This window comes from Xyrauchen texanus, chromosome 24 (genome assembly GCF_025860055.1).
Source record: "Xyrauchen texanus isolate HMW12.3.18 chromosome 24, RBS_HiC_50CHRs, whole genome shotgun sequence".
In the NCBI taxonomy this organism is placed as follows: Eukaryota; Metazoa; Chordata; class Actinopteri; order Cypriniformes; family Catostomidae; genus Xyrauchen; species Xyrauchen texanus.
In genome coordinates, this window is record NC_068299.1 from 28,029,921 (window position 1) to 28,055,242 (window position 25,322).

A 25,322-nucleotide genomic window follows, 5' to 3' on the forward strand; every position below is an offset into this window, starting at 1 on the left:
AAAAAAAAAAAAACATTTTAAGAATTAAGATGAAAGGAGTGGAAGAAACTAAAGGTGCCTTTACTCAGTCAATTTAAAGGGTCCGTTCACCCAAAAATGAAAATTCTCTCATGATGTACTGGCATCAATGATGTGTATGACATGTTTTTCTTCTGCAGAACACCTAATAAGATTTTTAAAAGAATATTTCAGCTCTGTAGGTTCTCACAATGCAAGTGAATGGGTGAGTAAAGAAGAATGGGAAAATTTGGAAGTTTTATATATATATATATATAAGAACTTAAATATTGATATGTTTCTCACCTAGACCTATCAAATTGCTTCAGAAAATATGGATTTAACCACCAGATTCGTCTGGAGTACTTTTATGTTGCCCTTTTGTGGATTCTGGAGCTTCTCAATTTTGGTAGCCATTCACTTGCATTGCAAGGACCTACAGAGCTGAAATATTCTTCTAAAACACTTTATTTGTATTCTGCCGAAAAATGTATGTCATAAACATCTGGGATGGCATGAGGGTGAGTAAATGATGAGAGAATTTACATTTTTGGGTGAACTATCCCTTTAAGGCTGTTCAGTGCCTTTTCAAAATGCAGCATCAGTGCAGCCTTAAACTGTGTTGTTGTCATGATAGATCATATATTTCATTATTTATAGTTTCATATTTAAAAGTATAATTTGATATTTTAAGAGTTATGAAAATGGCTTTTCAGATGAGACCTGTTTACCAATTAAATCTGTTCGTAAATTTATTGCATCATTGTCCTCATGCCAAACTGCTCATTACTCTGTCTGTGTTTGTTTGTGTTCCTGTATTTGTGTGTCTGCCAAGGAAACATGGTATTGGGATAGCAGTAACGTGACCGCGATGGTCATGAGTGGAGTGAAATGTACTGGAGAGGAGTTGTCTCTCAGTCAGTGCCAACATCACAAAACAGTCAACTGCCAGAAAGCAACCGCACGATTCTCAGCAGGAGTTATCTGCTCAGAAAGTATTTAAGATAGTCTTTCTAAAACCACAATGAAAATCTGGGATTCAAACTCGAATTTACACCTGGCAATACACTGATTTCATTATGGCATGAAATTAATCATAAATATTTCTATTTACTATTTCTAGGTCACTATTCAAATGCAAGCAAATGCGTCTTTTAACTTCTTTTTGCAAAATGTCAGAATTCTTTGCTTCCATTGAAGTGCAAAAGATGGAAATATATGTATAAAATCGTATAAAAGTCCTGTGATGTGGCCAACATTCTGGTGTTTTACAAAGATCGTTAAGAAATTGTCACCTCTCAGACGGTCAGTCTTTTGCTGATGGTAGAGTTTAAGTTGTGGTCAGTCTGTTGTTTATCTTTTTTCGTGTACTGGTCTGCAATTAGTGGACATCACATGGAAAGTCTTGGGAAAAAATCTGGCTCTCAGAAATGTTAATTACTTACACCTGTCTGGATAATCTAAACAAATGAGACAGCATATCATTTTCTGAGGACTATTGCACATTGAGCAAAAGTTGTTGTTCAGACAGTAAAACCTCAGAAATCCAGTTCAGAGGCCAACATGCTATGCCGCTATCAACAATTGGATTTCAGTGTTTCAGTTTTCAAGTATTTGGTCCCCCTTTTTTTATGACTGCATGCACTAGACTCCGAAGAAACTCCTGATGTGTGCAAAACCTGATGATCCATTTTATCCAGCATGATCTGACAATGTCCCAAAGAGTATCCTGTGTGCTTCAGTGGAAGTAATGAAATCTGACCTTTTGTACAAAGGGGTTAACATGGCCAATGTCACAAATTTGCTTATTTGATTAGTGACCTAGAAAATAACACAGAATCTTAAATATTTAAAATCTCACGTCATATTATTTTGTCATTTCTATTTTCTAATTCTTTAGACGTTGTTTATTTATAGGTTTAAATGTAGATTTTGAATTAAGATTGTCAGTGTAGACTCTGATTTTAAATCCCACTTTGCAGTATATGTAGCATATGACATGAATACTTCAATTTTAATTTGGTATTATGCTATTCCATTCTTTTATTTTATTTTTATTTTTTTGCTTGCATATTTTAACCATATGATAGCTATGTATTAATGTGTCCAAGTTTATTTCCCCAGCTGCATCTGATCTTGTGTTGAATGCGCCACTAGTGCAGCAGACGGCATATATAGAGGACCGACCGTTACACATGCTGTATTGTGCAGCAGAGGAAGACTGTCTGTCCAAGAGTGCTGCTAAAGCTAACTGGCCTTATGGTCATCGTCGCCTGCTCCGCTTCTCCTCACAGATACATAACATCGGCCGGGCTGACTTCAGGCCCAAAGCTGGCCGTCACTCTTGGGTCTGGCACGCATGTCACGGGTAACCAACCGCAACATATTGAGTTCACTGTAATTAACGGAGAATAATAATTTGACAAAATTTCACAAAATATCAACAATAAATATATGTTGTTTAAAAAACACACAAGTAATGGGTAGTTTTATGATTATCACGCACCATCCCTTGGCAACCACATGAGGTGCCTCTGCATTGTCTTTGTTTTTAGTTTTCTGATTGCTCTCTTTGGTTCATTGTGCACACTTGACTCTTGTTAGTCATTACTAGTCTGTATCTGTACCGAGTATATTCACTTGTATCTTTTGCAAAGGCTTTATGTATTGGTGTTGTGTAAGGAAATACAGTTATACACAGTAAAGAGACCAGTATGAACAATGATGAGACGTAGTCAGAGTTGAAGTTTCAATCAACAGAGAGAGAGTTTACTGAAGACAGATTTCTCCACATATCCAAAGGCAAAAGACAGAAAGAGAAAATGAGTTGAGGATCTAACCTCGAACTGACTTAGATTACAGAAACAACAGTAATTATAGACATATGCAAATTTATTGACACAATCTTTTACAAGTACAAAGATCGGATAGGTGAACAGTACAGATTATACTAGAAATCCTACAAACATGACGTTCTGTTTAACTACGTGAATGAAATCATTCAAGGATGATATTTTTAAGACACTAAGCCAAGTTGGTAAGCAGAAATGGGTCAGAGCTGAGTCTTCTCTTTAGATACACTGGCGTCTAGTTCCCCTGACTTAGTCACACAATTCCCAAAACTACAAACAATCACAGAACACAATAATTAGACAGAACACAACATTTCTCCCAAGGTTGAGAACCTCACTGGACACAGACCTTATCCAGCTTGGAACAAACATTATGATAGAACAATATGTCCAAGCAAATAATGTGTACAGAGCAAAGTTATGCAGAAATATGCTTTTAGTGATGACTGTTAAGATTGTATTTGTGTCAGGAATTAATGACCGAAAACTTAAACACAACAAAACTCTTAAACTGAGTTTTATTGTTTGTAAATCTGTCCTCTTGGAGCCGGGCTAAAGGAGAAAGCACCGTTAACTGAATTCCTGACATGGGTCAGTCCCTCAGTCACACCGACAAATACACAAATGACCTGCAACATTCATAATTTTAACTTAACCAGAATAATTGCACATGACTAAAAATGCTTTGATTACCTTGCGATTATAAATACAATTGCTAGTAAATGTATTCAACTCTTCTATAGGCTAAAGAGACGAGTTGGTACCAAAGGTACTGGAAAGAACAATCAACAGGAATATAATCAATACAGTCACCTCATGTGGTTACCAAAGGGATGTCCCATTGATTGAGGATACAAAAGCAAGATTGTAACATGTGTATGTGACTCCACAGGCATTATCACAGTATGGATATTTTTACACACTATGACCTGCTGTCTGCCAACGGCACTAAGGTGGCAGAAGGACACAAAGCCAGTTTCTGTCTGGAAGACACAGAGTGTGAAGAGGGTAAGTGACTCGCATCTAAATATACTCTTCCATAAAGGTGTACAGTGTGCTATGTTTCGTTATACACATAGCCAGTGATGCGTAATTATCAGATTTGTTAATCTGTTTTGATTACAGGTGTTTCCAAGAGATATGAGTGTGCTAATTTTGGTGAGCAGGGCATCACTGTGGGGTGCTGGGATTTGTATCGCCATGACATTGATTGCCAGTGGATCGACATCACTGATGTCAAACCAGGAAATTATATCCTACAGGTCAGTGAATCACCAGTCTCGGTTTCATCGACATAATGCGAGGAATGGTAGAGTATAGAATATTGTAAATTTCAATGGGTTCAGAACATCATCCCGGTCATCACCAACATGTCTTGTAGAATTTATTTCAGATTATCTAGACTTGTTTTTTTGTCATCATGGGAAGGATGGTTAGAGAGTATATGACTCACAGTTATTAACCCCCGTATTAATATTTATGTTTTATTTATTCATGTTATGAAATATAACAAATAAATGCCGTTTTTGGGATGTTAATGTGTTTTGCTTTTTTTCCAGGTTGTAATAAATCCCAACTATGAGGTTTCTGAGAGTGACTTCACAAACAATGCTATGAAATGTAACCTCAAATACGATGGCCACCGGATCTGGGTTCATAACTGCCATACTGGTGAGACACAAATACAGAGCACAAGAGATACAAAACTGTCTGTTTGGAAAGGAATACTAGTATACTATTTAGGCCACATCCACACTAATCCTTTTGAAGTTTTAAACCTCCATTTTCAGTTTCATGATGTGATCATTTTCCAAAGCATGCGGTTATGGAGAGCATTTTCTGAAGTTTTAGTTTCCGGTGGAGGGAAAACAAGTGTGGATGAGAGGTGTAAACTTACCAAAATCAATGCGTTTTCAAACGAAAACAGAATACTGTGCAGTATATACTTTTAAAAGTAGTAGAAATAGTATATACATGTATGGTACGTTAAAATGCTGTTATGCAACCATAAAATTATTATTTTTTAAACAAGAGAGTAGCTTTCAGATATCATGTCAGAAATATATATATATATATATATATATATATATTTTAATCCAGTTTTGTGTAAAAATTAGGGCTGTCAATCGGGAAAAACAATTTTGACGACTTAATTATATGATGTTGCAAGCCCCTCAAATAACAATAATTCAATAGATAATGATTAAATAATCATAAATAGATATATTTAAATTATTAGAAATATAGTATATATTATAAAAATAATAATTCATTCAAAAAAGCATCACATTATTGTGGCAGACAAGTGGCCTTAGAAGGCAGTATAATGTTTATTTCCATATTATTGAACATAAGCCTCTCATTGGTCTATAGTCCACAGCAATCCATTTTGCAAATTTAAGAGTTTTATAATATGGCCTTTTCTAAGGACGGTTGTTTTTGGAGCATCTTACTTTGGTCGTGTCACATCATAAACGCAGCGTTTTTAGATCTAAAGGAGTCACAGAATCAAAAAAAATGTAAATAACATCATTTATACCTTATTTGTCACATTGGAATTGGAAAGTCAAGTCTAGCGCATTGGATTAGGATACGGTACCAAGTGCACAATGCTGTGTTGCACATTTAGCAAATACAGTGGATCATCTGGTATTCTATACATACATAAAAAAATATTCATACTATTTACAGTATACATAATTACATGGAACGGTTTAGAAATGGTTCATGTACTGACAATTTTGTTTTTCCATTTCTTTAATTTCAGGTGATGCTTTCAGTGAGGAGGCTGAGAGAAGGTTTGAGAAATACCCTGGACAACTGAACAACCAGATCTCGTAATCAGCTCACCAGATTCATCTAATTAGCATACTAAGACAATCTAATATGTAGGCCAAGTGATTTTTATTCATTTAAACTAGTTATCCTCTCACACTGCCAAATACAGAAAACACAAAATGTATTGAATTCTTGAAATCATCTCAGATCCAGACATGAAATGTTGTCGTATAGCATATATGTTCTATTTCAGCCCAAACTGAATTTCATAAAAATAACTTAACATTTTCCATTAGACCAAAGGGGTAAAACTCAGAAGAGAAACATTGTGAAGCCCCCAATATCAACTCTACACTAACTTGGATAACACTAATTGTACTTTTTTTTTTTGAAAACTCCATTTGAACTCCAAATGAGGATGGCTTAAGTAGTTTGAAGGTTTGATGTAAAACGAACATTCCTGAAGGCCGTGCATGGGCATAGCCTGCTGGAATTGTTTACAGTGCAATCAGGTGCTTATTTAGGATTTAAAAGCCTTGTTGATGCATCACAGCCAATATGCTGTTGTCTCTGTGAGTTAAAAATACTTGAATGTTTTGTACTCCAGATGATCATTTATGTTTTAAAGCTGTTGCAAGATATGAATGTATGTTATGCTTCAAAGCTCTGATTCAACATTCAATTTACATTACTCTCAAATGAAATGATCTTTCACGGATGACTTGTTAAAGCTTTGACTTTTTTTTACACTGTATCCTAGATTTCTTTTTTCTACTAAACAGTTTATGCCTTCATGTGATCAGATACAGCAACAAGTCACGCTCTCCTCTTTTAGAGATGGATGGAAAATAAAGTGTTATAGTTAATACAGATAATAGTATTTCAGCTTTCATGAGCCACAAATTAAAAGTCAATAATCAGATTATTTGAAATGACAAAAATAATCTATTGATCAAGGTCACATTAAAAGGGCCTCTGCTCAGCATTCAACAGACAGGATATTTGAGCATTATACCAAATTGAAAACTGCTTTGACTTTGCAACACTTCAAAATGAGAATTAATCTGTTGGAGGTGATTGAAGAAGGTCTTTGATATTTTAGTGTTTTATTGAGAAATGAGTAGTTTTAAAAAATTATTAAAATACAAACTCATAACATTGTAAAAAACATACATGAGATTCAATACAAAACTTCTGAGATGTCGCAATAAGAGTATCCACTTTAATTATGGAGGTCAAATGTTCAATGGTGTCATGCTAATCTGTTTCCTGAACACAGACTCATATTTAAATGGTAGTCATTCTTTTTTCCTTCAATAACAATACTGGTACAGGGCAGTTTTGAGGATACTCTGATATTTATCTAGTGTAAAGATGAAGACAGACAGGCTCAGATTTCCCAAACTCATTTACACACTTCTAAAGCCTTCACAAACTGTACACTAAAATAACATTTAAATCACATTGCACAAATGTCCATCTATGCAAAACAAACTAAACCCAAGTGTGGTCCATTATATTGGTGCTTTCTTACAACACCTCCCAACAATGATCATGTCTCACATCTGGTAAACATCATCGCTCTCTTATCTATTGAAACACAGCTGAGCCATTTCTCTATCTCTTATTTTAATGAATATATTTTCATCATGCTGATATCATTCTGTGAACTCTGGGGTCATGTGCAGCATAAGGAGATCATGACCCCTACGGATCACCACGTTTAAGCTGTCGCTTGTCCTCACAGCATTATAGATCTCCTCTGACGTGTTCACCTTTGCCCCGTTTATCTCAACAATAACATCCCCTGGTTTCATTCCAGCTCTGTAAAATATAAAACAGGAAATGGCATCAACAATAGGAGGCCTCTTTAAAACATTTGTCAGAAACAAGACCATGGCACTAAGCAGAGCACAGAAAGGGTCAGATTAGTGCTGCTTACCTATTGGCTGGGGACCCTATGATAACACGGTGGATCAGAATTCCATGTGTAACATCTGGAAAAGATGGATCACGCATCTTCAACTCTTCGATTATACTGAAAAAGGAAAGACACACCATTTGAAGTAAAAAAAAAAAAGGACAGACACATTTATGGCACAATGAAAGAGTCGGTCTCTCTCTCTCTCTCTCATTTTTTCAGCCTCCATCCAGGTAAAAATTAGGAGGTCATTTTAATTATATCTAATGTGTGTGTGTGTGTGTGTGTTTGTTTTGTTTTTTTTGTTGCATCAAATATATCTGCTTCCAAAGACCTGACCCTGTACGCCTTAATACAGTAAACAAAAGATGGCTTAAACTATTAAGAGCCTCATGAAAGGTTTGTTTGTAATTTAATTCCATGGCAGCTTCTGTGGCTATTTTAATGTAAAAAAAACGACTTAAAATACAATAGTTATAGTGATTAAAAACCAATAATAGGTTTCTAACATCTATTTTCCCTAAAAAAGTATATATACTGAATATATATAGTTGAAGCCATAAGTTTACATACACATTAGCCAAATACATTTAATCTCTCAGGTCAGTTAGGATCACTACTTTATTTTAAGAATGTGAAATGTCAGAATATAGTAGAGAGAATTATTTATTTCAGCTTTTATTTCTTTCATCACATGCCCAGTGGGTCAGAAGTTTACATTCACTTTATTAGTATTTGGTAGCATTGCCTTTAAATTGTTTAACTTCAAACATAGGGTCAAACATTTTAAGTAGCCTTCCACAAGCATCTCACCATAAGTTGCTGGAATTTTGGCCCATTTCTCCAGACAGAACTGGTGTAACTGAGTCATGTTTGTAGGCCTCCTTGCTCGCATGCAGTTTTTCAGTTCTGCCCACAAATGTTCTATCGGATTGAGGTCAGGACTTTGTGATGGCCACTCCAAAACCTTGTCTTTGTTTTCCTTAAGCCATTTTGCCACAACTTTGATAGTATGCTTGGGGTCATTGTCAATTTGGAAGACCCATTTGCAACTGAGCTTTAACTTCCTGGCTGATGTCTTGAGATGTTGCTTCAATATATCCACATAATTTTCCTTCCTCATGATGCCATCTATTTTGTGAAGTGCACCAGTACCTCCTGCAGCAAAGCACCCCACAACATGATACTGCCACTCCCATGCTTCATGGTTAGGATGGTGTTCTTCAGCTTGCAAGCCTCACCCTTTTCCACCAAACATAACGATGGTCATTACGGCCAAACAGTTACATTTTTGTTTCATTAGACCAGAGGACATTTCTCCAAAAAGTAAGATCTTTGTCCCCATGTGCACTTGCAAACTGACTGACTCTATGTTCAGTGGGGGGCTCTGTGGGGGCCATGCTATCTGTTGCAGGGCTCCCTGTTCTTCTATTCCATTCGCAAAAGGAATGTTCGGGAATTTAAAATGCATGTTCCCTATTGACACACTAAAGCTGAAGATAACCATCTTAAGATAAATGTTTTTGTGAAACATCTTATGTGCCCAAGACTTTTGCACAGTCTTGTACACAGTGTATAATATATATATACACACATACATACACACACACCGATCAGCCACAACATTAAAACCACCTGCCTAATATTGTGTAGGCCCCCCCGCGTGCTGCCAAAACAGCGCCAACCCGCAACTCAGAATATCATTCTAAGATGCTATTCTTCTCACCACAATTGTACAGAGCAGTTATCTGAGTTACCATAGACTTTGTACGTTCGAACCAGTCTGGCCATTCTCTGTTGACCTCTCTCATCAACAAGGCATTTCCATCCGCAGAACTGCCCCTCACTGTTTCTTTCTTTGTTTCTTTGATTCTGGCACCATTTGGAGTAAAAGCTAGAGAATTTTATGCATGAAAATCCCAGGAGATCAGCAGTTACAGAAATACTCAAACCAGCCCATCTGGTTCCAACATCCACCAACAATCATGCCATGGTCCAAATCACTGAGATCAAATTTTTTCACCATTCTGATGGTTGAATGAACATTAACTGAAGCTCCTGACCTGTATCTGCTTGAATTTTTGCAATGCACTGCTGCCACACAATTGGCTGATTAGATAATCGCATGGATGATTGTTGGTGCCAGACGGGCTGGTTTGAGTATTTCTGTAACTGCTGATCTCCTGGGATTTTTATGCACAAGTTACCACCGCGGACTATATTTGATCCTGGAAAAACCCACTAAGGGTCTGTATCAATAAACAGTTTGTCACCTGGGAGTAAGAGTCAGCATCATCACTCCAATGTAGCGCTGTTTTGATCCCGATTCTCCGAACCAGGACTCTAAAAGCAAGAGAAACAGGTGAAGGAAAGTCAATGACAATAAGACAGATAACATCACTGATAAGAGTAAGATCCTGTGAAGTCAAAGGTCGTTCTTACTCTGTTTGTCTGCAGCATGCTCAAGAAAGAGGCGGACTCTGTCTGAGGGAATTGCGAAGGAAATCCCTGCAGTCACTTTCATGGTATTAATGCCAATAACCTCACCATCCTAAATTACAAAGATGAGAGACGCATCAGTCAAAAATAACATTGCATCAGTAATAGTTTAGCAGTTACATGCATGACCAGTCAGTGCACAATAGGCCTTATTCATAAAACAAGAAGAATCCCTTTCTTTGCAAATTGTTCATAAAACCAAATGATCACTTTTAATTCAATGCATCAATTAATGGAAGAATGTTTTTTATGCATGATTTACACAGTAATTTATTCTGCCCATGTTTCATGAATGAGGTATGAATGTTACATTTATATAGCGCTTTTCTGACACTACAATCAAAGCCCTTTACACAGTGAACAGGGGACTCTATTCAACCACCACCAGTGTGCAGCATCCACCTGGACGATGTGATGGCAGCCATAGTGCACCAGTACACTCACCAGCTATTGGTTGAGGAGAGAGTAGAGTTATAGAGCCAATTAAAGGATGAGAATTATTGAGAGTAGATTTATAGAGCCAATTAATGGATGGGGATTATTAGGGGGCCATGATAGATAAGGGCCAATGGGAGGAATTTGGCCAGTACACCAGGGTTACACCCCTTCTCTTTATGAGAAGTGCCCTGGGATTGGCCACAGAGATTCAGGACTTCATTTTAACATTTCATCCGAAGTATGGACCTTTTTAAAAGTATAGTGTCCCCGTCACTATACTGGGGCATTCGGTCCCTCACAGACTGCAGGGTGAGCACCCCCTGCTGGCCTCCCTAATACCTCTTCCAGCAGCAACCTTAATTTTCCCCACGAGGTCTCCCATCCAGGTACTGACCAGGCTCAACCCTGTTTAGCTTCAGTTGGCAACCGGTCTTGAGCTACAGGGTGATATGGCTGCTGAATTACATGTTTATTCATCTGTAAATCAATTATTTGTCTAATTATCACAACTTCCTCAATTCTAACACCAAAAGGCACAAGCAGTATATTGTGTAAATGCCAGTGACTCACCAGGTTAATAAGGGGACCTCCTGAATTTCCAAACTGTAAAACGGAAATGTACACTGAGTGATGCAATACTATAATACAATACTCAATATATTTCTCAATATTTCTACTGAAGCAACTAACTGTCATATATCTATAATTGTAATGACATAAAATAGCATTTCCAGGCATTTGCACTTGAATACTCTATATGCAATATTAATTTTTGTTCTCTTACATCTATGGTAGCATCAGTCTGGATGTAGTCAATGTTGGTGTTGGATAGGCCCAGTTCTCTACTTCCTCTCTGGGCGGAGCTGACTATTCCAGATGTGATTGTGTTTTTAAGAGAAAAAGGGCTCCCCATGGCAACCACAAACTCCCCCTGACGCACATCAGATGACTGACCAAGACGCAATGTTGGGAGGGGATGCTAAGAGGAGATAAAAAGACAGGCTATTTTATATACCGGACAATATACTGCGGCAATAAGCAGTCTGATATTTCAAGTGATATTTCACCAGTCATCCGGGTATTGTGAGTCATCTTCTGGTATCACTCTGCATTCAAAGTAAACTAATAAAATTATTAAAACTCAAATAAATTTCATGTCCATTTATTTTATTTTTTTAGAACTAGTAGTGATGTAACAAGGGAGATAGTGAGCAGTCATATGTCATTATTGCAAAATAAACAACAACAGGTTCATTGCAAACCTTCAGCTGTTTCTTGAGATTCTGCTGTCTATTTCTTCTCACATAATGACATAATTTCAACTCAAATCAATATTTAATTTCCATTTAACCCTATGACGTCGTATGCATCAAATATGAGACACAACGTTTCACGGCTCCTGTCTAACTCTCTGTTCAAGATGAAAAGCAAAGAAAATTAAAATAAAAATATGGTAAGAAAGTTTCATGTTTATGGCACCATTTAGTGTTTATATAGATCCTTTTATCCTAATCTTCTGTTGGGGAAAACATGATTTTCTTCATCTCAGTGGAATGAGGTTTGGTGACTTTTCCTACATTTACTATCTACACACACACACAAAAAAAACTGGGCTGGATTCTGTTGGTGTAGTGGTGTGAAAAAAATATAATAGGAACACTAACGGTGTTCGTGGTCAAATTTGACACCCTATTGGAAATTAATGGGTGAGATGATAACAGTAATTTTTCTTATTTGTCAAATAAAATCAACAAATCAGCATAGAAAATGAATTAACCACTAACAAAAGCCATCATCGGCCAAAATCAAAGGACATTGCATCTACATGTATCTCCTCAGTTAATTCGGGATGACTTCAAAGACTTTAACACTAAAACTTAAATAATTTTGTTTAACCACTGACCCACAACACTTACTTAGTTTACTCATTTTAACCACTAATAGTCCTAAACATAAACTAATATGAGTGTTTGTTGCATAAAATACATCTGATAAAAATTATATTTTATTCCTATTGTATTTGATGTACTGAATTGTGTGATACATTTCAATCCATATTTTTAAGCCAATCTCATCCTGACCGTTCTCACCTGTAGCTGGTGCAAAGCAATCGGGTGTTTACTGCTGAAAACCTACAGAGACCTAGTAAAGCTACAGGTAGAGAGAACAGCTGTGTAAGTTTTGATAGTTTGTTTTTCAATTTGAAAAGAAATGAGCAGAAACAAGAAAATAAAATACAAATATTACAATACAAATATTACATAAATTAATGAATTAAAAATGAATTATGCCTAAATCAATAAAAAATACCTAAGCCTTTGTGCACGAGTTGGTACAAAGTGGCGCATGATATAGTAGAAGAAATGTCGAGGTTTTACTGTATCTAAGGGGATATTGTCTATATTGGTGTGTCTTCCCACATTCCTTCTCTTTACAAACTCTTATCTTCCTCTCTGACACCGAAGGGGGCTGTCACGCGCACATTGTTAGCATTAATGTTCAATTTGGGCGCAAGCACAGATTAGTTTATGTTTGTACATTTTCTCTATGTTAGTGCTTCCACCGCCCTATTGTGCACATGAAATAGGCCTGCCAACACGTTAACCTCTTTATACATACAAATAGACCTTAGAAGCTTGCACCCCGATGGCCGACCCACAGATGATAAATGAAACATTGCAAACACACATTTGATGAACAAAGCAGTGATTGTGTAAACAGTAGATCTTAGCCTCCAGCACAAAAATAATAAAAAATCTATGTATTTAATTATGTAGTTAAATAGTTTGATTATTTAAGAAAATAACTTTGAACATTTCTCAAACCAAATCTTTTTTTTTCTTCTAGTTATTATTTAGATTTTTGATGCACAATAAACTGCATCTGGGATTTTCTTTTTGGACTCTTGTGGCTTCTCTGTTTGCATCCATCATTGTAAGGGACATTTATTTTTTATTTCTTTACATTCTATAAATCGATTTGCCGTACTACCAGCCGATATATCGGTTATTGGTATCGACAAAATCCACTATGATTTGAACTCTACTCCTGACAACCCTGTCAGGGTCAATTTTGCGATATATAGTGACAAAATTGGGTGGGGAGGGGGGGGTTCCATGGAGATCTCAATTTATGTCCCGTTTTATAACGAGAAATGCACAATGTATCAAAAGCACAATTGCTACCTTAGAATTGATTTTGATAGTGGCAATGTCCGCAGCCTGGTCTACATCTTGAACTGTGGCATTGTAAGATTCTCCACTGGTCAGTTTGACACGGACACCACGCTTATTGGCAACCACATGAGCATTGGTCACTATCAGGCCATCACTACTTATGATGAAACCAGAGCCATTCGAGATGGGCACTTCACGGCCGGAAAAAGGGTGTCTGCAAAAAAGAAAGAAAAAAAAAGAAAAAGGTTACAATATATGATCTACTGGCTAGCATACAAGACAATGAAACTTGATAACTTCTTGTCAGCTAAGACACTATGACAGAAATGTAAAGTTTGTCAAGATAAACTTTGATGGTTTGACAAAGCCATGCCATAAACGTTTTCAAACACTGACAGTTTTAAAAGCTTGAGGTTTGACGGTTTAACTGTCCTTACCGTTAAACAAACAGCAGCTAGTTAGACAGAATATAAGCAGACAGACTACATAGTCAAGAAACAGGAGTTGAATTTAATAATTTGTGTCTTTGTTTAGGGATTTTGGGAAAATCCTAATCAGTTTAAAAGGAATAGTTCACCCAAAAATGGAAATTCTTTCATCATTTACTCACCCTCATAACATCTCAGATGTGTGACTTTCTTTCTTCTGCAGAACACAAATTAAGAATATTTCAGCTCTGTTGGTCCAAACAATGCAAGTGAATGGTGAGCAGAACTTTGAAACACCAAAAAGCACATAAAGGCAGCATAAAAGTAATCCATATGACTCCAGTGAGGATTAATCTATGTTGTCATAAGTGATATAATAGGTGTGGGTGAAAAAATATCAATATTGAAGTTATTTTTGCTATAAATCTCCACTTTCACATGATTCTTTGCTTCACATTCTTTGTGCATATCGCCACCGGCTGGTCAAAGGTGTACATTTATAGTAAAACAGGACTTAATTAATGATCACCAATGTGTTTCTCACCCGCACCCATCATATCACTTCAGACTATAAAGATTTAACCACTGCAGTCTTATGGATTACTTTTATGCTGCCTTTATATGCTTTTTAGAGCTTCAAAGTTCAAACCATTAATTTGTTTTTTATGATTTTCTTTATTTTATTTTGTAGTGAACTATTACTTTCTAGTGCAGTTTTGTTTTTTTCAAGCCAACATAACATTACTTAACTTCAGAAGGTAAATTGATGGACAACAGGGACATGATTCATCTATATTTTTTGATTCAAGAGCCATTAAAATATTTGTTCCTACTTCCTACACGGTATTGTTGACAGACTCACCGCCCAACAATCTCGATGTACACGACAGCAGGCGTTGATTTCTCAACCACATCTGCGATGAAGTTGTATTTGTACCGCGGGCTGTCAGGTTTAAATGGGGAGGCACACTTGACAGTAGGCAGCAAGCTGTCAATAAGCACATTTCTGACAGCGACTGTCCTCTGTAGGGCATCTGTATTGTCCCCTTCTCTTAATGCGTACAAGGCTGTTGCTCCACCGAGTCCCAGTCCAATAGCCACAGCCATCAGGCGACCTCCTGAACTCCGCTGTGACGCTACAACAGCCGGGCTGCTCTCATGTCCTTCTACTGGTTCATGCTTTCCTGCGGTGGAGTTAGAAAAGTGTCCTACAGGCCTTACGGTCATCAAATTTGGTTGTCGAGTATTGTCCCGGAGACATCTCGTGATTGTCCTAACAATACAACGATTCACATGTGACGTTGCCATGTTGTTGCATCAGATCTGTTGTTGAAAACACGTAGTACTTTGACTTTACGGTGCCGAACCGGTTCCGAGTGAATAAACCGTTCTATGATAAATCTTCCTCAAGCAGAAGCAGATATATGTGGCTAAAAATGACATTTACATGAGAAGTGATACTCCTGACCATCCTTCGGCTCTAACAGTGGCGAGATATCTGTACCGGATGTGGTGGATTCACAAAACATCTGCGCATGTCTGGACATGTCCAATGGGCATGTCTTCAAAGTCGTAATGGGGAGATCGGATAATTTTACTGACTTGGATTTTTGAGTCTCGGTCAGCAAAATGAACGAATCTTTATTCAAGTCATTTCGTTAATTTGATCAGAATTAAATTAAAATGTTACATTTTCAATAGCTAAATCCCGCCCCTAAACAGAAAGAATAGTTCACCTCTGGAATCTTCTTGTCCGAGTCGTTCATTCTTTCTGCATAGCGTGTACCACTCCAAGTGATTTGTTCATTTTGTGGTGGCGCATGCCCTCCATTGTACAGGAAACAAACTGGCTACTCGTTCTTCGGAGTCACAAAAAAGATGTTCAAAATGAACGAATCACTCTGTGAGACTAATCACATAAAATATTCGAATCGTTCATAAACGATCCATCACTACTTCAGAGAAAGGGCAGCCGTATACAGTAGTGTAATAAATGGCAAATCATTACAAAATATTAACATTAATTTCCTTATATGATATCCTGTTTCCCTATTAAATATTATTACTAAGAGTGCATTGCATCGTTGTTTCTCAAATCGCGAATGATAAATGATAATCTAATTGGCACCACAAACACAAAAATGTCTGTTTTAGTGTAGGTATGTGTGCTACTACTACTGACTGATCTTCTCAAAGTTGTATTCTGTACAAGTGAATCTGATAACTTTATTATGATATACAGTGCATCGAGAAAGTATTCACAGCGCTTCACTTTTTCCAATTTTGTTATGTTGTCTAAGAGGTCTACAGACAATGCCTTGGACTTCATGGCTTGGTTTGTGCTCTGACATGCACTATTAACTGTGGGACCTTAAACAGGTGTGTCTTTCCAAATCATGTCCAGTCAACTGAATTTACCACAGGTGGACTCCAATCAAGTTGTAGAAACATCTCAAGGATGATCAGTGGAAACAGGATGAACCTGAGCTCAATTTTGAGTGTTATGGCAAAGGCTGTGCATACTTGTTATTTTTCTTTTTTTATTTTTAATACATTTGCAAAGATTTCAAACAAACTTCTTTAAAGTTGTCATTATGTTTGTAGAATTTTGAGGAAAATAATGAATTTAATCAATTTTGGAATAAGGCTGTAACATAACAAAATGTGGAAAAAGTGAAGCGCTGTGAATATTTCATATACTTTCCGGATGCACTGTGTATTTACACTTGGTTAATTATTTAAGCCTGTGGTTCCCAACCAGGGAGGCTCAAGATGATTGAAAAACTATTTAACATAAAGCTGTAATAATCTAACTTGCTTTAATAAATTAAAATAAATGCTTAAAAAACATTAAAAACAAAGATGTGCACCTAGCATTTTAATTTCAACAACTGATTTCTTTTTTCGTTCTTGAAACTTCTGTATTCACAAAGTTGTGATTAATTTTAATGTACTGACATTCCTAGTTTCTGTTAATACAGTTTAAAAACTAGCAGCTTTCAGATCATTACAGCAGAAGTACCAGGGGAAACATCTTAGCTTATTTTGTGGCCTTCAGATTTTGACAGCATGAGTTCTTGGATTCAAAAAGTTGAGAACCACTGATTTAAGCCATAGTTGACTACATGGTCAATGATGAACATTTTGACTTTATTCCGTTTGTGAAAACAACCATTTACTTAAATGGAATTCCATGGGGCAAGTACAAACGTCAAGCTTGTATTTTTGTTAGAGCACTTCCATTAATTTTTCAGTTAATAAACGTTTAAATTTTTTTTAATTCTCATAATCATCTATTCCTCCTGTAGGAGTTTACTTTCTAGAAGCAGAGCATATATATTCATACACAAATATAATTCGAATGTTACCCGGTTTACGTAGACATAACACGAGTTAAACAACTGGATACAACTGCACAAACAAATATTGTCGATAAAGCGTCTAACTATAATAAGAGGCATCTGCACTGATATTGCAAGAAGAAAAACCAAACGACAACACACAAAGTGGTGAGTTAAATAAAGTTAAGGACCATCCAAGTCAAGTCTAATAAGCTTTAGTATATTTGTGAGACATCTTCAAAAAACAAGCACACATAAAATCACACTGTATATTTAAACCACAACATATATTTTATGTACATAGGAATTTTGGTTCTTTAAATGCTACATCTATCACTGAATCACAGTCCGTTTGACCACACGGCCTTCTTTATCTATGGCAAAATTGTAGTTTTTCGGGTTGTCAAGGGCCTCCTCAATCCTCTGATCAAGATTTTCCAATGTGATGAAGTTCTTTGCCTCTTCCTGCAACACAGATGAAGAGTGAGAAACCAAATCATACTGCCCAAAAACCCCATAACTGAGATACATTTATGATTCATCTTAAAAAACAATTTCTTCATGGAAATAATGACTTAAAAATATAGAATATACAAAAACACAAATATGCAAACAGCCTTTATAAAGTTAACTTTGTTCAAATGTATCAATTGTGTATGCGGCTTTGATGGATCAAGTAGAGTGTGAGTTCTGCTGCTGCATGTTATAATTGTTCATATTTAAATGGATAATTTACAAAAACCTTTTTATTTATTTTTTTTATTTTTTTTTTTTTACAGATTCCAAAACTAATATTTATCTTGTAAAATTATTTTTGCAAATATCTGTTTAACCTTACCAAAAACATCTCTTTGGCAAAAAGAAGTCTGCCATATTGTTTTTTTAACTGCAGAAAATAAGAATAACCTGTAGTTGTAGAATTTCTTTCTCTTTCTCTTTAATATAATTCTCCAGCTCTTGTTGACGTAAGATTGCTGCTTCTCTCTTCTTCAGTTCCATAATCTCAGCCTCCTTCTGCACGCGCTGCTCTCTGGAAGACCAAATGATAAACATTCATTTCAAACAGCAACAAAATCCAAGTGACCCTTTGTTAAGCCCCGCCTTATGTGCTTGTGACCAATCCTGTTTTAGCAAATGTTGCCCTGCCGCCTAAAAGTAAATTAAAGCTAATTAACTGAACGTTAATTCAGTTATGTATTGATTCAAGTCATAGTAAATGCAATAGAAAATAAACAGTTCACAGCATCAAAATGAGTGTTGAGACATTATAAACAGCTGTTCACCTACGCTAATTTTATTAGACGTGTAAATCGCTATTAAATTAAGTTTTTCTCTTTTCAAGTGACTGTAATAATCATTTGCCTCGCAGTTTCCAGATTCACAGTTTCCACAGTTTTTAATCCAAAAAATCTAACAGTGTAATTTAACGATTTATTTTTCAAAAGACTTCAGATAAATATGCATTAAAATGTCACTCCTCATATCATCTTACATAAAATTATGATCCATTCCGTTTATGAGAATTCCATTAATTCCAATGGGGAGTTCTGCAGAGCTTGTCAGAGGCGGAGACAGGCGGAGCTTAGCAAAGGGTCAATTACTTACTGCAGAAAATTTTAATTTCTCTTCATATCTACATCTAAAATGACTCACCGTATTTTCCGCAATCTAAGGTTTTCTGCGTCATTCCAGGCCATTAGTGACCGATGTTCTTCAGCCTCCTGTTTGGTTCTCTCCTCTGCCAGGGAACCCACCTCCTCTTCAAATCTCTTCCTCAACATTTCCTCTTTGAACTCCAATCTATAAAACACAAATGTAAATCTGAATACACTGGTTTTGAACAAACTGAAAATGTAGAAGGAAACCCAGTGTGTCACTGTCATGTTAAAGGGATTGTTTACTGAAAAATTTAAATTCATCATTTACTCACTCTCATCCCATCCCAGATGCGTATGACTTTCTTCTGCAGAACACAAATGAAGATTTTTAGAAGAATATTTCAGCTCTGATGGTCCGTACAACGCAAAACTTTGGTGACCAAAACTTTGGAACTTCAAATAGCACATAAAGGCAGCATAACACTTATCCATACGACTCCAGTGGTTTAATCCACGTCTTCTGAATCGATCCAATCACTTTTGAGTGAGAGACCAAAATATTACTCTTTTTTTTAAATGTACATCTTGCTATCACAATTTCGAGTTTGATTACACTTCCTAGTGTTTGACGCATGTGCAGAGTGCTAGATGGTGCTAGGAAGTGTAATCATGCTTGAAATCATGATCACCAAGCAAACTGCTGATTTATAGTGAAAAAGGAGTTAAATGTTGGTCTGTTCTCAATCGCTGCAGAAAACATTGATTTAACCACTGGAGTCGTATGAATTACTTTAACGCTGCCTTTGTGATATTTGGAACTTCCATTTTTTTTAAATCACCATTAACTTGCACCTACAAAAATTCACTTGGACCTTCAAAATTGAGATATACTTCTAAAAATATTTGTGTTATGCAGAAGAAAGAAGGTCATGCACATCTGAAAGGCGTGAGAGTAAATTATAATAGAATTTAAATTTTTGGGTGAACTATCCCTTTAAAAGAAGAGGGGTTGAGTGACCTTGATATTCGGAAACACGCTCGTAGTAGTAGTAAAGGTGATTATTTATTTTTTTATACGTTTATACTTACTACTTATTTGTTTTAATATATGCCGTTTAATGTTGATTTGACATCATAATCAGTCAAGAAATAATCTAATGACAAGCAGGTTTACCGTAGGGCTCTCACGACCAGATTGTACTCCGTGAAACGTTCCTTTAATACGACCATTTCAACAGGGTCCACGGAAGGGGGAGTCTTGATCCGTCCGAGCTTTGACTTCGCTTTCGGGTCTGTGCGAGATTTTCTACCCCGGACTGTTTCAACCATAACAGCACTACGAGGAGCGAGAAGTCGAGAGACAGCCACATGGCTTCTTGATAGAGCTCGGAGCATGTTGCAGATTATGTCCAGTAATGATTAATGATAGGCGACTATAAAGAGCACACAGTCAATGCCTGGTCTGAAGAAATACAATTCAAGTGACAACTAACAGCATGGTTATCATTGAACATCTGCACTCAGGCCGCCATGTTCTTGAACTTTAACCACGGAAGATATTTATTTTCTCTGATCCACACAAGCAAGGTTGAAGGTAACGCTAAACGCTCTCTACTGCCATGCGATGTAAAGAAGTGGAACTGCGAACGTACTTCGAAAAACATATCAAATAGAGCTATTCAGTGCTTACTTTTGCCTCTGTAATAATTTAGAGTGGCTGTTTTTTTTTTTTTTTTTTTGTTAACTAATATTTTTCTTAGTGCTGTGGCTCTGTAAAATATTACATTTAAAAGGTAAGTCTTTGCCCGTGGCATTCCAACACCTACACACAGCGCCGTATTTAATTTAGGATGGAATCATGGCTGTTAGTCTCTTCAATGGAATGCACTGTTTAAAGGTCCTACATAAACATTTCTCAACTTGTGTTTTATGGAGATTTTTTTTTGGAAAGAAGCTTTTTAATGTTTCGTCAGCTGATAACCCACTGAAGAAACTTTTAGACTCACAGCCTCGTTTTCATTGCCATCAAAAACTACTACAAACCCTCTACAAAGGTGGAGCCTACAAGGTTAGCAAAACAAAGCATGACCCAGTAGAATACCTGTAGGGGAGACCAGATGCCATTCTTTTTTAATAATGTCAATGGAGGAGATGCTAAACTGCTTTTGTTAGGAAACAGCTCATTACTTCATGAATTGACCACCTGTCTGCCAATTTTCAACACGTTTTACGCCAAACAATCCTTTTGGAGTGAAGTGTGGAGTTTACAGTTATAAAATTGCTGTTTTTAAGAGAAATCACAGATTTTTTGACTGGGGGGTGTCAGTTTACGGCTCTCCCCATTCATTTGTATGGTTTCTGCAAATGATGATTTACTGTCGTAGCGCTCTGGACGCAGTTCATAGAGTGCAACAATCTTGTTCCGAAAGTAAACTTCCATATTTTTTTCCATAGACTGATTGATTTTCAACGATTGCTTATAAACCTTTAAAGACAGACCTACCATGAGCTCCGAGGTTGTTCATGAATGGTGTATGCCTTCTGTTGAATCCATCAGTCTGTGTTATTTCAACTTCATTAAAAGTTCCTGGTGAATAACTACACTACCCATGGTCCAGCGAAACAAGCCCAGGAGCGACCGACCACTCCAGTGACACCCTGTGAATGACGCGTAACCAAGTCAGTCTCCAATTACCCTAAAAATACTAATTATATATTTGAACATTTTGGAAAGATTTAGCAAGAAACTTAAAATATTTTGTTTCTATCAACCTAAAATCAATAGTTTTATGTAGTCCCATCACTTTATATTTGATTATATCATTCACAATGTTTTATGGGATTGTAGTTCATGACCTTCTGAAAGACGGTACACACAGAGTCTCGACTTGTACCTTTGTCTTTTTCCCCGATTTTCAAATACTTTTTTGCCTCAAAACAAAGTTTATTATTATATAATTGGCTTGGAAGACTCACGTGATCCAAGTTGACCGTTATGCTCTCTCCAGTGGTTAATCTGTGGAGGTTGATGTCGGTATAAAAAAATCTCTGGCGCTACTCTGAATGAGGTCTGTGAAAATGCTTTTATGTTCACATACTTAAGAGCAAGAAGATGCATACTCAAACATACAGAAACATGCTAAACAAAAGGTGTTGTATTTGCTTTATTTAGGATGAATTTTGGTGCAAACATACAGCACCAATTTATTCAGAGACTGTCGTGGTAAACAGGCTCGGTTTCTTGATTATTTACCAAATTACTGATAATTAGCTTACAATAAACTAGATGATGCATCAGAAGCAGATGAGAGCATAATCATATTCTTTAACCATGACTTTATCCTACTCTTGATTTTCAGTCATGCTTTTGTCAAGTCGAACACTGTGAAACAATACAATCAGATATCCTCAATAAAACATACAACACGAGAAGCAGAACTGACAGAGCAATTGAAATTCTACTACATTCAATGTACTGTAAATAATACAGTCTATAAGCTAACATATAATGGAACTGTTGCTCTTACAACTGCACATGTAAGCTAAAGAGCCAGGGATGGTGGACAGTGTCCTGTTGGCTTATTCTTGGTCTGATATCATGTAAAGAAATGAATTAGCTTTAGTCCATTGCACATCACCCAAAGCAAGACTAGATTTAACAACAATCCACCTCCACAAACATTTGGTTAAAAGTTTGCATAGCAGGGGCTTGCTGGCTAATCAGATGCTCAACGGGTGCTAGGAGTCTAACATAAATACAATAAGTTTAATATTTACTTGCAGAACAATATATTACCTTTGTAAGTTCGACTACAAGAATTCAGCCAACATGACACTGAGCTCTGGCTGAGTGAGTGCTGCTTTTAGCAATGTCTCCAAGGTGGCCATATTTTCATTTAGAGTGTAAAGAAGAAGGGGGACCTCTTTTGATGTACCTCTTGTGTGACACAAGGACTCGTCTGTCTTTAAATCACTGATTTGTTATTTAGTTTCATGGTTAGATGCTTGGAGTAAGGTAAATGCAAAATGGACTTGGGTGTGGCAAAGAGGGTCTAATCTGGGGTTCTAGGTTACAAGGGTGGTTTTGGAAAAACAAATCTATATGCTTCATGGTGTTTGAAGAAACATGGTTGGTATTTCAGGACCTTAAGGGTAATTGTATGATCTAAAATTGTTTTATTTGGCACATGAGTATTTAAAGAAAGAAAATTATGAATTCGAGTTTCGTGTTTTCAGTTGTTTAGGCGAGAACTGGGAGGGTGGAATATGTCAATCGAATTTCTTCTCCCTCCAGGAGTTTCCTGTTGAGACAAAAGTCAATGTGCTGTAAATATAAAACAAAAGACAATAATAAAAAATACAAAAAAAATCACATCAATGTATTTGTGATCTCAAGTTAGTTATTTTAATTTCAAATTTTTTGAGTATAAACATGCACAGGAATGTTTTTTAAGTAACTAAATAAATAAAAATTGGAATGCTGTCAATAATGCCGTTACCTGTAAGCTGCAATCTCAACATCCAAAGCCATCTTAACATTAAGTAGGTCTTGGTACTCCCGCAAATAGAGTGACATTTCATCTTTCGCGTCACCAATGTCCCGCTCTAGGTCACTTATCTTCCCCTACAACCAGTTCATAGAAACATTCAATGAATAAATCTACGAAAAAACTATTAAAAACAGAAACATCCAATATTTGTGACAGAGACATAAAGCAAAATGTCATAGATCAAGGAGATTTTTATCTGCAGTGCCGATCCTTTAAGAATCAGAATTTTATCTGTAATTACTCCAAAGAAACAGTCATGACTCAGCATTGATTGAGTCAGCATCAGTTACATTTCACAGATTCATTAGTTGGTTGTAAATGCATTTTGCGTCCACTTAATAATGACAAAAGTAGGAGAGGACCCATTAGAAACAATATTCCATTACTGTTGAGACCGTATGTACGTAGGAAATTACAGGACAGCTGTAACTTGTGACAAATTTACAGTCTCCCACATTGTCGAAACTGAGTTATAAATAAAATTGGGTCTTTGATTATGATCTATCCTGTGACAGATGGGTTTGTAATCAACATTAAGAGTTGGCATAGTTACTGCATTTCGCCTTTGTAGGGCAGTATCGTTATCATTATAAGTATACCTGGTAATTGCTGACTTCAGTGTTCTGCATCTCCTCTAGTTCAACTAGTTGTGCACTCAGTGACTCAATGGCATTCCTCAGCGCCTCAACTTCAGCGGAACGGGACTGGAGCAGCTGCCGGTACTCAGCTGTCTCTTCACGCACCAAGCGCACAGCCTTCTCCTGTTTATCAGTCAGCGCCACTACACTTGCCACCTTACCCTGATACCAGGCTTCAGCTGTCTGCATGTTGTGTCCAGCCAGGCTCTCAAACTGCGATCGGATCTCTCTGAGAGCACCCGACAGGTCTGGTCTACTTGTGTCCAGCTCCACGCTGAGGCTAGCCACCTGTAGCTGGACCCTCAGCCTCTCTATCTCCTCTGAAAACACTTGCTTCAGGAATGCCAACTCCTGCACCAGGGAGACCACACAGGCTTCTGCATCACTGCTGCACAGCATGGCCCTGCTTGCCTCCTCCTTCAGCCACTGCAAGTCTTCTTCTGTCCGAATCCGCAGGCGTGCCTCTTCCTCCCAGCGTTCGTGTAGCTGTGCATAGGTCTCCCGCAACTGGTCCCTCTTTGCCTCCATGTGTGCCTTAATCTGGGCCTCTTGGTTCAACTGCTCCCTGAGCCCCCGTACCTCTTGTATGTAGAGCTGCTGCACCCTGGAGGGCTGACTCTGCCTGCGACGTAGGGCCTCCAGCTGCAGAAGCAGTGCACGGTTTTGCTGCTCAAGGTGGCGCACCTTCTCAATGTAAGATGCAAAGCGGTTGTTTAGCCCCACCAACTGTTCTCTTTCCTCGGCCCGTAGCTCCAGCAGCTCTGCATTCACTACACTCACCTTACTCAAGTCTGTCTGCTCCCAGCGCTGCAGCGGCTCCAAACGCATTGGCCACCTGGAGGAAGAGAGGTGCCCTTGGGAGAGCCGGTAGGTGGTGTGGGAGTCATCCCATCGTCGGGTCAGGGAGGAAGAAATGAAAGGGTTGAAGCTCATAATGCTGGATGTTTTTGTTGCTTTTTTGTTTGGTTTTCAAATTATGTTGATTTGTTGGTTTGAGAAGTTGTTCTCTTTAAGTCCCCCTTGTTCTGCACACCATTAGTGGAGATGAACCGGCACTGCACCAGTTCAGAAATGCTGCAGAGCAGTCTGCTATATAAAGGGCACAC

The 25,322-nt window shown here is 37.3% G+C and overlaps 4 protein-coding genes across 8 annotated transcripts in view; 1 reads left to right on the plus strand and 3 right to left on the minus strand.

The window, feature by feature from the left end:
* LOC127617536 (lysyl oxidase homolog 3B-like) overlaps positions 1-6,559 on the plus strand; it is a 34,865-nt gene extending 28,306 nt beyond the window's left edge. For all 5 annotated transcript variants that reach the window (XM_052089500.1, XM_052089496.1, XM_052089497.1 and 2 more), the window contains 6 exons: positions 833-992; positions 2,122-2,365; positions 3,742-3,857; positions 3,975-4,111; positions 4,409-4,520; positions 5,617-6,559. In XM_052089500.1, coding sequence (XP_051945460.1) covers positions 833-992; positions 2,122-2,365; positions 3,742-3,857; positions 3,975-4,111; positions 4,409-4,520; positions 5,617-5,690 — 843 coding nt within the window. In that variant the 3' untranslated portion in view covers positions 5,691-6,559. The remainder of the gene's footprint in view (positions 1-832; positions 993-2,121; positions 2,366-3,741; positions 3,858-3,974; positions 4,112-4,408; positions 4,521-5,616) is intronic.
* A 236-nt stretch (positions 6,560-6,795) lies between these two features.
* LOC127617540 (serine protease HTRA2, mitochondrial-like) lies at positions 6,796-15,606 on the minus strand. Its single transcript, XM_052089504.1, has 8 exons — positions 14,952-15,606; positions 13,671-13,875; positions 11,270-11,464; positions 11,056-11,088; positions 9,991-10,099; positions 9,822-9,891; positions 7,570-7,665; positions 6,796-7,451 (listed from the first exon to the last, which is right to left on the minus strand). Exons 1-8 carry the CDS (start codon positions 15,395-15,397, stop codon positions 7,286-7,288), a joined length of 1,320 nt encoding a protein of 439 aa, XP_051945464.1. The 5' UTR covers positions 15,398-15,606; the 3' UTR covers positions 6,796-7,285.
* A 1,625-nt stretch (positions 15,607-17,231) lies between these two features.
* Positions 17,232-20,567, minus strand: mrps26 (mitochondrial ribosomal protein S26). Its single transcript, XM_052089507.1, has 4 exons — positions 20,203-20,567; positions 19,084-19,230; positions 18,337-18,460; positions 17,232-17,895 (listed from the first exon to the last, which is right to left on the minus strand). Exons 1-4 carry the CDS (start codon positions 20,421-20,423, stop codon positions 17,764-17,766), a joined length of 624 nt encoding a protein of 207 aa, XP_051945467.1. The 5' UTR covers positions 20,424-20,567; the 3' UTR covers positions 17,232-17,763.
* A 1,590-nt stretch (positions 20,568-22,157) lies between these two features.
* Positions 22,158-25,296, minus strand: si:dkey-33c12.3 (uncharacterized protein LOC335380 homolog). Its single transcript, XM_052089505.1, has 3 exons — positions 24,178-25,296; positions 23,528-23,652; positions 22,158-23,329 (listed from the first exon to the last, which is right to left on the minus strand). Exons 1-3 carry the CDS (start codon positions 25,147-25,149, stop codon positions 23,269-23,271), a joined length of 1,158 nt encoding a protein of 385 aa, XP_051945465.1. The 5' UTR covers positions 25,150-25,296; the 3' UTR covers positions 22,158-23,268.
* Between the last annotated feature and the right edge of the window lie 26 nt (positions 25,297-25,322).